Below are 18,236 nucleotides of genomic sequence, written 5' to 3' on the forward strand. Positions count from 1 at the left end.
CTCTACAGTGCCCCCTCTGGGGGCCTTCTTGGCCCCGCCAGACTGACTCACGAGACTCAAATAGGCCGTCCCTGGCGGGGCTTCACCTTGAAGGATGCAGGGACAGGAGATGCAGCGTGCCAGCAGGGCAGCTTCTCATCACCGCGGTGTTCCTCATCACCAAGACTTCTCACAGGGCAGTGGTCCCCAACCTTGGTTGGCACCAGGGGCCAGTGTCATGGAAGACAGTTTTCCCATGGGTGGTGGGGTGGCAGGAGGGGAGAGGAGGATGCTTTCCGGATGATGCAAGCACGTTACACTTATCGTACACTTTAATCTCCATTACTGTTACATCAGCTGCACCTCAGGTCATCAGTCCTTAGATCCTGGAGGTTGGGGACCCTTGTCATAGGGACCAGGCTGTGTCCAGAGCTGTTCTCCTGCCCACCCGGATGACATTCCCAGGTGCAAAGAATGAGACCACCGAGGGCGGGAACTCGCTCCACATACTGCAGTGGATAAGTCCCATAAACCAGGTCTCCAGGATTCCAGCAAGGGCAATGACCAGTTACAAGATTCACAGCACTCGGGGTAGCCCCAAGCTGCGGTTTTTCCGTAAATCGTTGATAGTTCTTTCATAGTCCTTTCCCATCTAGACACAGTTTACCAATCAGGGCTCCTTTGCTCTAGACTCGGTGTCACTTAGGGATACAGCTTGACGGTCCACCTTCGTCAGGGTTCCAGGTGAATGGGGCTGGAAACTTACTTGTCCACAGAGAAGGCGTATTTTGCTGGCTTTTTAGTTAAAATCGCCTTCAGCAATAAGGAAGCTGAAGACTGGGGAGCAGGGCCTTTCTCAGGGTCACACAGCCATTATGTAACAGAGTGGGAGCCCCATCTTTGTCAGACCCTCAGACGTCTGCTGAGGTCTCAACTCTGTGTCTGTTCCCCCTTGCCCACCCCAGCCAGGGTCTCCAAAAATGCATGACTTTTAAAAAATATTTATTTAGCTGTGCCGTGTCTTCATTGCAGCATGTGGGATCTAGTTCCCTGGCCAGGATTTGAACCCAAGGCCCCTGCATTGGGAGCACAGAGTCTTAGCCACTGGACCACCAGAGAGGTCCCAGAGCATGACTTGCTGATCAACGCAAATGGCGTTATCCACGATGGTAGATAAAAGCCTTCATGGACGTATTAGTAGGTCCTACCTGTTCCCTACATGGCTAGTCAGATCACTTAACTCCTTCGGAAGGAGGTCATTTAATAGATAAGGGACTGAGACTAGATGACACTGATTAGTAAACGATGGTACTAGGTACAGTCAGTATGACTTGTGATCTACCAACATTTTAAACTTTTAAAAATTGTATTCATTTAATTAATTTATTTTCGGCTACGCTGGGTCTATTGCGGTGCGTGGGCTTTCTCTCCTTGCAGCATGTGGGGGCAGCTCTCTAGTTATGGTGCTTGGGCTTCTCACTACGGTGACTTCTCTTGCTGTGGAGCCCAGGCTCTAGGCACAGGGGCTTCAGTAGTTGCAGCTCTCAGGCTCTAGGGTGCAGGCTCAGTAGCTGTGGCACACAGGCTTAGTTGCTCTGGTCCCAATCTTCCGGGGCCGGGGATCGAACCCATGTTGCCCGCATTGGCAGGTGGATTCTTAACCAGTGGACTACCAGGGAAACCCTGTAACATATTTTTATCACCCTTGTTTAATTTTTGAAAGTACTGTAATTCTGGGACTTCCCTGGTGGTCCAGTGGTTGAGAATCTGCCTTGCAATGCAGAGGATCCGGATCCCTGGTCCGGGTACTAAGATTCTGTCTGCCTCAGGGCAACTAAGCCTGTGCACCACAAGTACTGAGTCTGAGCTCTAGAACCCACAACCCACAACTACTGAGCACATGGGCTACAACTGTAGAGCACGTGTGTTGCAACTACAGAAGCCCTTGTGCCGGAGAGCTTGTGCTCCGCAACGAGAGAAGCCCCCACAGTGAGAAGCCTGCACGCTGCCACTAGAGCGTAGCGCCTGCCCACCTCGACCAGAGAAAGCCCTTCCCCAGCAGCGAAGACCCGTGTGGCCGAGGATAAATAGATAAATCTGTTGTAGAAATCATGGAAAAGATTTAAAAAGTATGAAAAAATCACATTCCCACCACCCAAAAATAATCACTGGGAATACTTTGGTATATGTTTTTCTCTGTTTTCTATAGTTACCATCAATTCTGTAGCCCGCTTTTTAAGATGCAGTACTTGTCAGCTTGGAATCTTCTGAATGTTCTATTCCTTTCATTCTGCTAATTTTGCAATCATATCCCACTTGGAGGAATGGTCATTGGCATTTAATGTTTCACATGGTGTGTTTGGTTTTCCCAAAGGGATTAAAAGGCTGGCCTCCAGGGATCCTGTGATCCCCCATGCCTAGCATGGAGTGAGCATTTACTGAGCATTGCCAGGCCCAGCTGTACCAGCACAATCCCCTGTGGAAAATTCATGCTCTGGCTGGTCTAGCCATGTCGGGAGCACCTGTTTGGTTCTGAAAGTGAAAGTGTTGGTTGCTCAGTCGTGTCTGACTCTTTGTGACCCCATGGACTGTAGCCCACCAGGCTCCTCTGTCCATGGAATTCTCCAGGTAAGAATACTGGAGTGGGTCATCATTCCCTTCTCCAGGGGAATCTTCCCAACCCAGGGATCGAATTTGGGTCTCCTTCATTGCAGGCAGATTCTTCACTGTCTGAGCTACCAGGGAAGTTTGGTTCTAAGTACCTTGGCAAATAAATGAAGGACCAGGATCTTGTGATATACAGTTGAAGACTAGAGGCTGAAGTGTTGGGCGAGGAGAGCAAATGGGATATGGGACTAGTCTGTGGAATAGGGAGTGTAGACACCTGGGTACAGATGGTAGCTTGGGCATGGGTGTTTCCTTTAGCTCTGTCCCCAAATCCCACCTAATGATCAGCAAAGGGATTTCCTTTAAAGGCCTACTGAGATGACAGGTGTGGGCGAGGAGACAGTTGGAAAGCAGAAAGCGAATTTCTAGGCTGAACTTAATCACTTACATCCTTAGACTCTGAGATTCACTGTTGTGACCTGAAAAATGACTGTCATTATCTCATTATATATAAAGTTTATATGCAGAGCTCAGTCCCTCAGTCGTGTCCCCTCTTCACAACCCCCATGGACTGAAGCCCACCAGTCTTCTCAGTCCATGGAATTCTCCAGGCAGGAATACTGGATGGGTTGCCATTTCCTTCAGGGGATCTTCCCAAAACCCACATCTCCTGCGTTAGCAGGCAGATTCTTTATCACTGAGCCACCTGGGAAGCCCTAAAATGTATATAACTATAAGCTAGTGATAAGTGAAGTCGCTCAGTCGTGTCCGACTCTTTGTGACCCCATGGACTGCAGCCTCCCGGGCTTCTCTGTTCGTGGGATTTTCCAGGCAAATGTACTGGAGTGGGTTGCCTTTCCCTATATGTGTGTATATGTTTATAGCCTTCTAGGCTTTTTCCTGTGCATCTACCCTTGAAATACTTATTGTATTAATAAAATGGAATTAAACTGCATATACTATTTAGCAGCCTTTTCACATCATATATTTTTTCCAACAGTGAGTCACATTTAGAGTAAAAAGTTTAGAAAGTCAAACACAAGAAGAAAATAACAGAAATGATCACTGTTAACATCTTGATGTATATCTTTCTCATCTTTTTAAGAACATATGTGTGTGTGTATATATATATAGAGAGAGAGTTATATTTTCTTAGAAAATTAGAATCACACTATAATACTGTTTTATAACCAGCATTTTACATTTAACAGCATCCTGGGGTGTTAAATTGTTGATGCCAGCTCACTTTTCACAGCTGGAGCTATGAGATGAAGTTGTCTCTGTGGCTGAGCAGAGAGTGGGGTGGCTGTCCCCCTGCCTTGCTGGGAGAATCCAGTGGGCAGGGGTCCTATTTCGGTTCCGTTGGTGAAATTCCTTTCTTTTAAATTTTCCTAATTGACTATTATCATATATAAACACTATAACCACATTATTATATAAACACTGTAACCACATTACTAAAATTTAAAATAAGAATTAAAAATATTTCTCCACAGTGTGCCGCTTCTGAAAAAGGAAACAGCTTGTATTTTCTTCCTCTTCCCTTCCAGTCCTGATCTACTTACATAATTTTACCGTTCCTGTAGACACAAGGGACAATTACATCCCTGTTTATTTATCTTCCTAATGTATTCTAGGCATTTTTTCATGTTCCTGAATAGTTTTCATAATGATCCTTCTCAAAAATGGCAGAATTTTTCTGGTTTGTTCTAAAAAGCATTGAGGAAAGGCCAGAAAATGGGGAGTCCCAGGGAGAGGAGAGACCCATGTCTCCCTTCCTTTCTCCCATTGCAAGAATCTCAGCTCCCAGCTCTGCCTGCACCTGTCCATCCCCGTGGGGCAGTCAGGGGGGACCCCACAGAGGAGCTCCCAGGGCCCAGTGTGGGACTGGAGGGGACATGCAGAGGAAGGTCTCTGCCCCCTCCCTCTCTGCTGCCTCCCCCCTGTGTTTAAGCTGGGGCAGAGGTCCACAGGATCGTTAAGAGCTGGCACCTGAAACTTTCTTACCTGCTGTCCCCCAGGCCACGTGGGGAATGAGATGGGAGCTGGAAATCCATGCAGGAGCCTTATTGTTATCTGGAAAAGAAGAAATCAGATACCTAGGATTAGGGAGCATTGAGGAGTTCTTCATGGTGGGAACTGCAGTAGGGACGTTAATGATCTAGTCTTCCTTCTAGCCAGCCCACAAACATAGGTCCTTTTCCCGACATTTGACAGATGAGGGAGCTGATGCTCAAAGAAGATGACCTGCCCAGGGGCAGGGCTGGGACTTCAGCTCACGTCACTGTCCTGTGCTCTGTGCACCGCTCCACTGCTCGGCCATGTCCAAGTCTTTGCAGTCCCATGGACTGTAGCCCTCTAGACTCTTCTGTCCAGGCAAGAATACAAGGGTGGGTTGTCATTTCCTTCTCCAGAGGATCTGCCTGACCCAGGGCTCGAAACCATGTCTCCTGCATTGGCAGGTGGATTCTTTACCACTGCGCCACCTGGGAAGCATGTCACTGCCTCCCTTTTTAGAGTGTAAATGTCATGTATGTTTGTATGCATGAGAAAAAGATGCAGAGGGAAGGATCTTAAACGTAAATGATCTTACCTCTGGGGAGGTTTCTTTTTCTACATTTTTAAAAAAGCATTTCTTTACTGTTTGACTTCACAGCCTTCAGCAACAAATATTTATAGAGCACCTACTCTGTGCAGGCACTGTTCTGTTCACGTAGGAGAAGTCAGTTGAGTTGAATATATTAGATTGGGCTTCCCAGAAGCAAACCCTGAGATATGGATTTAAGTGCAAGAGGTTTATTTGAGAAGGGATTTCAGGAAATGCAGACAGAGGAGAGAGGAAATGAGACAGGTAAGGGAGGGGAACCGGCACAGGGTGTGTTCCTGAGCAGGTTACTGCCCTGAGTGGTGGTGGTTGAATCACTAAGTCGTGACTCTTGTGACCCCATGGACTGTAGTCTGCCAGCTACCTCTGTCCATGGGATTCTCCAGGCAAGCATACTGGAATGGGTGGCCATTTCCTTCTCCAGGGGATCTCCCCAATCCAAGAATCGAACCCAGGTCTCCTGCATTGTAGGCAGATTCTTTACCATCTGAGCTACAAGGGAAGCCAGGGGTTAAATCCTGCTGGAGATGGTGGAGGACACACTTCAGTCGATCCACTAGAGGGCTGAGGAAGCTGGAGTACTTGCCCATCTATTCCCACTTGTTTGGTGGAGGGCTGCTCCTGGGGTTGTTAACTCCCCTGCGATTTCTGCCCATCAGCCTGCTGGCGCTGGCTGGCACAGACAGAGCCCCAGGGGATCTTGGAGAAGGAAGTCCTTGGGTCCCAGTGCATTTGGGAGGAGTGCCCAAGGGATGATGGGGACTCGGCATAGACAGCGTCCACCACGGGGAACAAAGCCCACCATATTCTGCTCTTGTGATATTTACCTGGTAGGTTGCTTGGACAAAGCATAAAATAAGTAAGCAAATTATGTGGTCTGTTAGATGGTGACACCTACACTGGAATTAAAAAGGAGAACTGGGGACTTCCCTGGTGATCCACTGGTTGAGAGTCTGCCTGCCAGTGCAGGGGGCATGGGTGTGATCTCTGGCCCAGGAAGATCCCACATGCCCATCCATGCACCACAACTACAGATCCTGCAGCCCTAGAGCCTGTGCTTGCTGATAAGAGAAGCCACTGCCGTGAGAAGCCCGAGCACCACAACTCGAGGGTAGCCCCTGCTCATTGCATCTAGAGGAAGCCCGAGTGCAGCAGCGAAGACCCAGGGCAGCCGAAAATAAATAAATAAATGATTTAAAGGGGAAAGAGAGAGAGAGCTGGGTAAGTGACATGGGGAACAGGAGTTACAATTCACAAGCAGATTAATGTGACAAAAACTATGAAAGGGGAAAATACATTCTATACAGTAAAAAGGATGTGTATAAGTGTGCTCGATCGTGTCTGACTCTTTTTGAGGCTATGGACTGTAGCCCACCCAAGCTCCTCTGCCCATGGAATTTTCCAGGCAAGAATACTGCAGTGGCTTGCTATGTCCTACTCCAGGGGATCTTCCCGACCCAGGCTTCTTACCCGCGTCTCTTGCATCTCCTGCATTGGCACATGGATTCTTTACCACTGTGCCACCATGGGAAGCCCTAAAAAGAATGTAGCTACATGTATTTCGTAGAATGGGGCGGGGGGGAATTTTTCACTTCTAATCCCATCACCCCGATATAACTACGGCTAGCGTTTGGGCTGCCGTCTATGGGGTCGCACAGAGTTGGACACGACTGAAGTGACTTAGCAGCAGCATTTGGTTATGGGCTTCCCTCATAGCTCAGATGGTAAAGAATCTGCCTGCAATGCAGGAGACCCTGGTTTGATTCCTGGGTTGGGAAGATCCCCTGGAGAAGGGATAGGCTACCTAATCAAGTATTCTTGGGCTTCCTTGTGGCTCAGCTGGTAAAGAATCCACCCTCAATGCGGGAGACCAGGGTTTGATCCCTGGGTTGAGAAGATCCCCTGGAGAAGGGAAAAGCTGCCCACTCCAGTATTTGGGCCTGGAGAATTCCATGGACTGTATAGTCCATGGGGTCGCAAAGAGTCGGACACGACTGAGCAACCTTCAAAAATGGAGAAGGAAATGGCAACCCACTCCAGTATTCTTGCCTGGAGAATCCCATGGACAGAGCAGCCTGATAGGCTACAGTCCACGGGGTTGCCAAGAGTCGGACATGACTGAGTGACTTCAGTCACTCAGCATTTGGATGTATTTCCTTTTCGTCTTCTCCTCTGCTAGGCATTAGTCCTCTTGCCTGGCCTCAGACCCAGTATGCATCTAAGTTTGCACCCTCCTTTCTCACTTCCATTTTAAACCCAGTTCTTGCAGCTCTGAGGCCCACCTCCTTCTCCCCTCCTCTTAAGGTGCCACAGGGGAGGCTGCGGCTGATTTATTCCTACTCCTCATGAGAAGTGATCATCCAAGGAGTTCAGTCCATCGGTTCCAGATAGCTAAGGCCTGCCTGACAGCTAGGAGGAAGGGCCTGCTGAGAATTAGTTATTATAATTAGTAACACACGACGTAACACATGGGCCACATCCGACACGTATTTGGTGCTTGGCAGATCTTGGTCTCCTTCCCTCCTCTTACCTCATTTGATGGTGGGTAGGTGAAGGGGACCAGCCAGTACCTCCTGGGGCTCCCCCTGCCAGGCAGCTGGGGTCCAGGTGGACTTGGTCATCCCCAGCCCAGCACTCCTGGCTCTGGGATGCTTCCTCCCCAGACTCGGATTTCTCTAGGCCAGCACTGATGCTCACCGACCAAAGCATCTCATCTCCACTTTCTCTTCCTTTCAGGAGAGACTCTGTGGACTCCAAGTCATCAGCCACCTCCTCTCCAAAAAGACCGTCGATGGAAAGGTAAAGGCAGCCGTGGACCTCTGCACCCCAAAAGTCCTGTTCAGCGTGTGCGTGTGTCTCTCTGTCTTACTGGAGGAATCCCGAGGCAGGGAAAAAGAGGAAGCTTCCTATGTTGCACTGACTCCAATTCCTAGGACCCACACAATAAGGGTGGCGGGGGAGGCCTCTGAATCAGAGGCATGGTTCCTTCACTGGGGTGCCTGACCAATCACTGTTATCCCATTGCTGTCTGGGGAACATCCTCAAAGTCAAGTTGAACCCAATGAAACAGGTCTTGAGAGCCGGTACCTGGATTGGGACCTCTGGGTTTGGGGCAGAAATGGTATCAACCTTGAATTATCATGTCACTCATTCATCAAATATTTATTGAGGGCCTACTGTGTGCCAAGAAGTATTCTAGGTGCCAAGGATATAGCAGTGAGCAAAAGAGACAAAATCCTTGCAGGTATGAGGCCTTTATTCTAATGGGTGAAAGTGAAAGTCACTCAGTTCAGTTCAGTCGCTCAGTCATGTCTGACTCTTTGTGACCCCATGAATCGCAGCACACCAGGCCTCCCTGTCCATCACCAACTCCCGGAGTTCACTGAGACTCACGTCCATCGAGTCAGTGATGCCATCCAGCCATCTCATCTTCTGTCGTCCCCTTCTCCTCCTGCCCCCAATCCCTCCCAGCATCAGAGTCTTTTCCAATGAGTCAACTCTTCGCATGAGGTGGCCAAAGCACTGGAGTTTCAGCTTTAGCATCATTCCTTCCAAAGAAATCCCAGGGCTGATCTCCTTCAGAATGGACTGGTTGGATCTCCTTGCAGTCTGAGGGACTCTCAAGAGTCTTCTCCAACACCACAGTTCAAAAGCATCAATTCTTCAGCACTCAGCCTTCTTCACAGTCCAACCCTCACATCCATACGTGACCACAGGAAAAACCATAGCCTTGACTAGACGGACCTTTGTTGGCAAAGTAATGTTTCTGCTTTTGAATATGCTATCTAGGTTGGTCATAACTTTCCTTCCAAGGAGTAAGCGTCTTTTAATTTCATGGCTGCAGTCACCATCTGCAGTGATTTTGGAGCCCCAAAAAATAAAGTCTGACACTGTTTCCACTGTTTCCCCATCTATTTCCCATGAAATGATGGGACCAGATGCCATGATCTTCGTTTTCTGAATGTTGAGCTTTAAGCCAACTTTTTCACTCTCCACTTTCCCTTTCATCAAGAGGCTTTTGAGTTCCTCTTCACTTTCTGCCATAAGGGTGGTGTCATCTGCGTATCTGAGGTTATTGATATTTCTCCTGGCAACTTTGATTCCAGCTTGTGTTTCTTCCAGTCCGGCGTTTCTCATGATGTACTCTGCATATAAGTTACATAAGCAGGGTGACAATATACAGCCTTGACGTACTCCTTTTCCTATTTGGAACCAGTCTGTTGTTCCATGTCCAGATCTAACTGTTGCTTCCTGAGCTGCATATAGATTTCTCGAGAGGCAGATCAGGTGGTCTAGTATTCCCATCTCTTTCAGAATTTTCCACAGTTTATTGTGATCCACACAGTCAAAGGCTTTGGCATGTTTTTCTGGAACTCTCTTGCTTTTTCGATGATCCAGCGGATGTTGGCAATTTGATCTCTGATTCCTCTGCCTTTTCTAAAACCAGCTTGAACATCAGGAAGTTCATGGTTCACGTATTGCTGAAGCCTGGCTTGGAGAATTTTGAGCATTACTTTATTAGCATTCAGTCGTGTCCAGCTCTTTGTGACCCCATGGACTATACAGTCCGTGGAATTCTCCAGGCCAGAATACTGGAGTGGATAGCCTTTCCCTTCTCCAGCGGATCTTCCCTACCCAGTAATTGAACCAGGGTCTCCTGCATTGCAGGTAGATTCTTTACCAACTAAGCTATCAGGAAAGCCTCATATTCTAATGGGGGAAACTGGTAATACATATGATAAGTAAATATTGTTGTTTAATCGCTTAGTCATATCCGACTCTTTGCGACCCCATGGACTGTAGCCTTCCAGGCTCCTCTGTCCATGGAATTCTCCAGGCAAGAATACTGGGGTGGGTTGCCATGCCCTTCTCCAGGGGATCTTCTCAACCCGGGGATCGAACCCACATCTCTTATATCTGCCTGCATTGGCAGGTTGGAAAGGGTGGTCACTGCAGTGGTCAGGAGAGCCCTCATTGAAGAGATGACCTGTGCGCAAAAACATGAAAGAAACGAGGAGTTAGCCGGACACTGGGGTCATTCCAAACAGAAGGCCTGCAAGTGGGAGTGTGCTTGGCAGGGTCAGGGAGCGGTGAGGTGGCCGGTGGGTCTGGAGTGAATAAGTGAAGGTGGGAGTTGGAAGATGGTGTGAAAAGGAGCCCCTGGAGGGTACTGAGCGTGGGGATTCTATGAGTGAATTTATCAGAATCCCTCTTGCTGCTGTGTTAGGTTGTCAGGGCCACAGACAGAAGCAGAGACCAGCCAGGAGGCTGTTTCAATAATTCGGGGAAGATGTGAGGGTGGCTTGGATCAGAGTGACAGCGTGGAGGTGGGGAGAAGTGGGAGACCCCGGGTAGATGTTTTAGCGGGGCCGTACCCTGCATCATGTGGAATCTTAGTTCCCCAACCAGGGATCAAACCCTCGCCCCCTGCAGTGGAAGCTGGAGTCTTAACCACCGGACCACCAGGGAAGTCCTGACCCTGGATATATTTTGAAAGGAGAGCTATCAGGATTTCCTAACAGATTGGGTGTGGAGTACAAGAGAAGAATAAGTGTCAGGATGCCTCCAGGACTTTTCATGTGAGTGTCTGTGAGGATGGAGATACTGTGAACTGGTATGGGGAAGACTCTGTGTCGGTCAGGCTTGAGGTGGGAGATCAAGGGGTCACGTTTGGATATGTTGGATTTAGGGGTGTACAAACCACTCAGGTGAAGAAATTGAATATGCAGTAGGTTATACCACGCTGGAATTCAGGAAGAAAGCCTGGGCTGGAAATACAAATTTTAGTCGTTAATATGTAGCTCGCACTTGAAGCCGCTAACCTGGATGAGATCAGCAAGGAGAAACTGTGGATAGAGGAGTGTGCATTGTGGCCCGGGAGGGAAGTCAGAGGTCAGAGCAGAAGAACCAGAGCAAAGGGAGAGCAGGCCAGGCCAGGAAGTGGCTTAACGGTGGATCAAGGCAAATGATTAGGATCCATGGGCCATATTGGATGCTCGGGTGCCTGGAAGGAATGGTAAGTGTATTGACTTCTAGGGGAGTATGTTTGGAAGCTGCCCAGTTCTTTTGGGCTTTTTTGTTGTTTAGTTGCTCAGTCATGTCCAACTCTTTCCGACCCCATGGACTGCAGCATACCAGGCCTCCCTGTCCATCACCAACTCCGGGAGTTTGCTCAAACTCATGCCCATTGAGTCAGTGATGCCATCCAACCATTTCATCCTCTGTCATCCCCTTTTCCTCCTGCTCTCAATCTTTTAGGCCTAATGTACCAATAAGACTAGGTCAGATTTGGAGAAGGAAATGGCAACCCACTCCAGTGTTCTTGCCTGGAGAATCCCATGAACAGAGGAGCCCGGCAGGCCATGGTCCATGGGGTTGCAGAGAGTCGGACACGACTGATGTAACTAAGCACGCATGCACCAGTAAGACTGACATTGGAAAGAAAAAAGGGCACAGAAATTAGGTCATTTAAGGTTTTATGAAGATCAAACAGGCCTGGGATGTTGATGGGGCAGCTGTGCTGAGCATCCCCACCGTGGCAGCTGAGTGCCAGCTCCAGCCGATGAGTAGAGGCTCTCTGCTTGGAGCACGAATCTGAGGCTACATCCTACCAGGGAAGAAGAGAGTTCTGTGATCGATTGGCATTGTCTGCCACAGGCGATGCCTCGGAATTGAGGCATAGTTCTTGGTTCTAAACTAATCAGTCCTGAATATTCATTGGAAGGACTGATGCTGAAGCTGAAGCTCCAATACTTTGGCCACCTGATGCCAAGAACAGACTCATTGGAAAAGACCCTGATGCTGGGAAAGATTGAAGGCAGGAGGAGAAGGGGACGACAGAGGATGAAATGGTTGGATGGCATCACCGATGCGATGGACATGAATTTGAGCAAACTCCGGGAGTTGATGATAGACAGGGAGGCCTGGTGTGCTGCAGTCCATGGGGTCGCAGAGAGCTGGACACAACTGAGCAACTGAACTGAATGAACTTCCTGGTTTGCAGACAGCCGCCTTCTCACTGTGTCTACACGTGACTGAACTGAGAGAGACAGAGAAAGAGGGAGATTTCATGCTCTGGTCTCTCTTCCCTTTTTTTTTTTTTTTGGCTGTTGACATGTGGGATCTTAGTTCTCCCTACCAGGGGTAAACCTGTGCCTCCTACAGTAGAAGTAGAAGGCCTAATCACCAGGGAATTCCCTGTGGTCTCTTATTCTTCCGAGGACATTAATCCCATCATGGAACGTCACCCTCTTAACCTCATCTAAACCTAATAATGTCCCAAAGGCCCCACCGCCAAATACTATCACACTAGGAGTTAGGGCTTTAGCATATGGATTTTCGCCCGAGGGACACAGTCTATACTGCAATGTAATAATGGGAGGGCAGGGAGGGGTGCTTCTGGCATTTAGTAGGCAGCGGCCAGTGATGCTAGATGTCCCGGAATGTGAAGGACAGCCCTGCATCAAGAAGGATTGTCTCATCCAAAAATGAAACGCTGGCCAGTAACCCATTTCTGGGTTTGATACTATAAGAAGCACATTGGACATTTGCGTCAGGGTTTATACCTTCAGGCTCCTCTCCGTACTTTGCCCTGTGGCCTGGAAGTCTCTTGGCTCCCTCGAGAATGCCTTCTTTCTCCGAGGGTTGGTCAGGCAGAGTATGTTTGTCCTTCCAACAGCTGTGCCATTTCCTGCTGCTTCAGTACTAGGGGTGGGCACCCCAGAGGGAGAGAAGCAAGTCTTGTAAACTCACTTTACCCACCACTCAGACTGTTTCCTGCGCTCTTTACCTCCATTCCTTCTTTGTCTTCCATTCATTCGCTCATTTGTTCATTCATGCATTCATCCATTAAGTCAGCACATTTGGTTTTGTTTGTTAAATATTTTATTTTTAGCTGCACTGGGTCTTAGTTGTGGCATGCAGGGTCTTTGATCTTTGTTGCAGCATACAGGATCTTTAGTTTCTGCATGTGAAATCTAGTTCCCTGACCTGGGATCGAACCTGGGCCCCCCTGCATGGGGAGCGAGGCGTCTTAGCCACTGGAACACCAGGGAAGTCTCCCAGCAAGCACGTTTGTTGAGCACCTCCTTACAAACTCAACATCTTCCAGGGGTCGAGGGCATATGGACACCTGGGTGACTAGTGGAGAATACCTGCCGGTCTGAAGGGGGCGCCCACTACCCAGCCCCAGCTGGTGGTTGCTTTATCGATATGACACCCAGCATGCCATCCCTTCCAATTTTTTAAGGAAAGCTGGCCAACTAGATTTTCCTAAGAAATTCCCAGTTTTATGTGTTAGCAACATATTCCTATTTTCCTAAGATGCAGTAGCTCAGACAAAACTCATGTGTAGCCCATCAGTTTGTGACCTCCAAAGCTAAGCAAGGAGACACCAAAATGCTTGTTTTTTGAAGCTCTTAACGCATAATAACACAGTGTCTCAACATGACTGGAGAAGTCAAAGGAGACTTCAGGGAAGAGAGAGTATTTGTGCTGAGAACTGAAAGATGGATTGCCTGGTAGACCAGCCAGTTGAGGGCATCCCAGGCGGAGGGAATGGCACGTGCAGAGGTGTGGCGGTATGAGGAACTGTAGCAGGAGTACCAGGAGACAGACCGCCAAGGGCACCCCTGCGACAGAGAAGGTTGCACTTTGCCAGCTGCCCTTCGGTTTTCACCCTAGCAGTTTCGGCAGGCTTGGTGGTGCAAGTAACCAAAATGCCCTCGAGGTGGCGCACAGGAGCAGCAAGACCGGCCTCCAGGTGCCTCTGCTCAGACCTGGTTGGTGAGGATTTTTTCAGAGCTTGGTGATGTCAGACCACATGCTGGTGCTGGCCCTGGTACATCCGGGGAGCAGAAGGAAGCAGTTGACAAATCCAACACCCCCACCCCTGTCATGATACCCTCTCTGCAGTTTGGCACAGTTCCCACTCACGTGCATTGAAAGCAAATGAGCCTGGCTGCCTGATTTGCCACCCAGACACGAATCCCAGCCAGCCAGCCAGCTCCTCTCCAAGAGGAGCGACCAAGGCTGGGAGTGCCCTGCCAGGGAGGTGAGGAGGGAAATGCAACAGGCAGCCCAGCCTGGCCCAGGAAAGGGGACTCTGGAAAGCTCTCTGCCTTTTAGAGGAACAGTGAGATGTGTTGAAAAGAATTTGGAAGGCAGACAGACATAGATGTGTGGTCTGTCTCTCCCATTTGCCAGTTGGATAACCTTGAGTACATAAATTCAGTTCTCTGAGCCTCAGTCTCTTGAACTGTAAGATGGGGATAACTATGACCCCCACAAGGTCACTGTGAGACTCAGATGAGGTAATGAAATGCTTAGCACCATCCCTAAACCAAATGGGTGCCCAGTGGATGCACAGCGCTTAGTAAGAGTGCTCACATTAGTGTGGCCATCTGTGTAAGTATTATCGAATAGTCTGTTGCTGGAATTCTCTTAGATGCTTTAATATTCTGAGCAACTCTATAAGGTGAGCACTGTTGTTCTATTTAGATATGAGAAAACGGAGGCACCTGGAAGTTAAGGAACTCATCCAGGGTCAAATGGCTACAAAGTGGTGTTATTGGAGGTTGAATCTGCGAGTCTGGCCCTGGAGTCTGTTGTTGTTCAGTCACTAAGTCACGTCTGACTCTTTGCAAGAACATGGACGGCAGCATACCAGGCTGCCCTGTCCTTCACTCTCTCCTGGAGTTTGCTCAGATTCATGTCCATTGAGTTTGTCTAACCATATCATCCAGTAGAAGTGATGCTGTCTGACTGTTTCATCCTCTGTTGCCCCCTTCTCCTCTGAAGCCTGGGCTCTTCATAAATACACTACCCCCAAAACTGACAACTTTTATTAACATTACTATGCCTCCTTCCAAGCAGTATGCTGTTGACTCCTCCCTTCCTGGTTCCCCACCTATGAGTCTTAGACACTGAGGATGTGGTGATGGGCACACAGGTCCGTGAGGGGCAACACCAGGAAGAATCTGGGCTCCGTCCCAGCTGTAGGAGATGGGTTGGTCCAGGCTGTGGGAGTTGACAGATGCTGGCTCAAAGGGCCCTCTGTTAATCCCAGAGCAGTTGGGCAGCTGGTTTTCCAAAGAGGACCTATCCCCTGCCCAAGTCAGCGCTGTCTAGACCCCTGGATGTGCCTTTCATTTCTGTGGCCCACTCCCTCAATTCATCATCTGTTCATTCACTTGATAAAGATCCATCAGGTGTCTACCTAGGGCCTTGTCACAGGTGCTGGAAGACAGTGGTGAGCCCGCAGATGGGGTCCTGGTTCTCTGGAACCTGTAATCTGGAGATGGAGGCAGACAGTGTTTATAAACACAAACAAGTTAATTACAGATTGGATAAGTGCTGTGGATGAAAGAAATTGGGTCATGTGCTAGAGAGTTCCAGGGCAGGAGAGTTGGCTTGGCTGGGATGGTCCAGGAAGGCCTCCCTGAGGATGTGACGTTGGAGCTGAGACCTGCCTGGCAGGAAAGGACCCATCATAAGAAAATCTGCAGGAGGAAGGGCCTTCCAGGAGGAGGGGGACCAGCCCTGTGGTGGGAGTGATGGGTGCGCTTAAGAAACAGAAAGCAGCAGTGCAGGGGGGTTGGGCTCCAGTGACCTGTGGGGGGAGTGAGGTGTGAGATTAAGTCAGTAGGGGAGGCTGCAGCCAGATGTTGGGGGGACGATAGGAGGCCATGGTGAGGAGTTTGACTTTATGCTGGAAATGATTGGAAGCTGTTAGACAATCAGAAGCAGGGGAGTGATGGCATCAGCTGTGGGTTTTTGTAGATTGTCGGGGTAAGCAGGGAGAGCAGCTTGGGGTCTCCTGTGGTCATGCAGGTGAGAGCCCAGTGGCCAGGACTGGGTGCAGGAAGATTCGTGTTGGTTCGCAGGCAGCCCCTTAGACTCGAATTTACCCGCTTCCCAGCCTTCCCTCGGAGAAGGCAATGGCACCCCACTCCAGTACTCTTGCCTGGAAAATCCCATGGACAGAGGAGCCTGGTAGGCTGCCGTCTATGGGGTCGTGCAGAGTCGGACACAACTGAAGCGACTTAGCAGCAGTAGCAGCAGCCTTCGCTCACCTGCACCTTGACTCCTGCTGGAATCTGACTCTAGGACAAGACGCTTGGATCTCAGTTTCTCTGTCCTGTGCTCTGCTGCCAGGCCACCAGTTGTGAGGCAGAGCTGGGCAAAACCCAGGATGAATTAATCTAGAATGGTGAAGTTCAAACTGAATTTAAAAAAAATAATAAAACTAGGGAATCCGTTTGGACAAAATTTGGGGGAATTCAAAATGTACACCTTGGCAGTTTCCCGGCCGTCCGGTGGTTAGGACTCAGGACTTCCAATGCCATGAGTCTGAGTTCAGTCCCCGGTTGGGGAACTAAGATCCTGCAAACTCTGCAGTGAGGCAAAAAATAAATAAACCTTAAGAGGACGGAGCCTTCCCTCCTCAGACCACCCCACTCTGTGGCAGCCCTGAGACACCTTTAGGAACCTCAAGGCTCCAGAGAACACAAAACTCTCAGTGGCCCAAGGGCATCTATGGTGACAAGAGTCCCCTGTGTCAAGGTCAGTCCAAAGTAGCAGGAATTGGGGGACAAGGAGGTGGATGGCAGAATTCACACTGAACGATGGGATTATCTTGTCACCCCAGGTTTTAAAATTTTATTTATTTGGGTGTGCTAGGTCTTCGTTGCTGCGTGCAGGCTTTCTCTAGTTACGGAGAGCTACTTAGGGTGCATGGGCTTCTTACTGCAGTGGCTTCTCTTGTTGCCCAGCACAGGCTCTGGGGCTTCAGTGGTTGTAGCGCACGGGCTTAGTTGTCCCTCGGCATGTGGAATCTTCCTGGAGCAGGGATCGAATCTGCGTCTCCTGTCTTAGCAGACTGATTCTTAACCACTGGACCACCAGGGAAGTCCCACCCCAGGTTTTTTAACACTGGGAAGCTTGGGCTACTCAACCAGCCTCACTCCCAGACAGAATTTCTTGGGCTTGACCTTTGAGAAGTCCAGCACCATTTTCCTGAAAGAAAGAAGTGCATCCATATCTCCAGAGCTGCCTAGGACAGCTGCCCAGGTTGTGCACTGTACAACTTCAAGAGGTACCCAGGTGACAATGAGGATGGTGCCCCTTGGAGTTTTGGGAAACAGCAGTCCTTTGGGCCCTTCCACAAGGGGTCAGCATGGTGGAGTGGAAGAAGTGACTCACTTCTTCAACTCTGATGAGTCAGTTTTTCCTTGGAAGCATGAGGACTGACTGGCAGATCCTGATGGGTTACTGAAAGAGGAGAGTGGGAAGAGCCAAGAGAAGAAGGCAGAGAGGTCTTGACTGGCCCCCACCCCAAGAGTAGTGTGGAAACAGCTCTGAAAGGGAGAGTGCGGTACAGTTATCTCTCCATCCTCTGGTATGTAAAATGGGGCCAGTTACTTATGACTCTCAGGGTTATGGAGTGGAATAAGTAGCAAACAGGCAGTAAATGATGGCTTTTGTTATTAGCATCTTTAACACACTCCAGAGTCTGGCCAGAAATCCTTTTTCCCCAGCTCCCTCGCTCTCCTCCTTCAGCTGCCCTGAGCCCTTCAGTCCTGCCCATACAAACCATGGACTTCCACGCTTCCACAAATTTCTCCCAAGAATTCGTTTTCCCATCCACTCCTCTGGTGGCCAACTCCCGGCCCCATCCCTCGCTGAATTTCTTGGGCCACATTACAGGGTCGTATGACCTGTTTGACCCTTCTCATGCCACTCAGGAAGGCCTGACATTCTGATGCCTGGGGCCACCACCAGGAATCTAGGTGATGCTCTCATTGTACAGCCCAGCACCTGCTCACAGGAACCAAAAGCGACCGACAAGCGGGTGGAGTCTGAGCCTCGGCCTGGTTTTTTTGGTTACGTGTATCGGCACTTCACTCTTTTTTTATACAGTGGTAAAGTAGTATATCTGGAGAAGGGAAAGGCTACCCACTCCACTATTCTGGCCTGGAGAAGTCCATAGACTGTATAGTCCACAGGGTCGCAAAGTCAGACACGACTGAGCGACTTTCACTTCAAA

General features: G+C 49.3%; 1 protein-coding gene across 3 annotated transcripts in view; it reads left to right on the forward strand.

Moving 5' to 3' along the window:
* TCEA3 (transcription elongation factor A3) overlaps positions 1 to 18,236 on the forward strand; it is a 45,672-nt gene that overhangs the window by 8,289 nt on the left and 19,147 nt on the right. For all 3 annotated transcript variants that reach the window (XR_009731788.1, XM_061393624.1, XM_061393636.1), the window contains one exon: positions 7,928 to 7,990. Coding sequence is in view for 2 of the 3 variants with exons in the window: in XM_061393624.1 (XP_061249608.1) it covers positions 7,928 to 7,990 (63 nt within the window). In the remaining variant the exon portion in view is untranslated. The remainder of the gene's footprint in view (positions 1 to 7,927; positions 7,991 to 18,236) is intronic.

This window comes from Bos javanicus, chromosome 2, assembly GCF_032452875.1.
Source record: "Bos javanicus breed banteng chromosome 2, ARS-OSU_banteng_1.0, whole genome shotgun sequence".
NCBI classification, from domain to species: domain Eukaryota; kingdom Metazoa; phylum Chordata; class Mammalia; order Artiodactyla; family Bovidae; genus Bos; species Bos javanicus.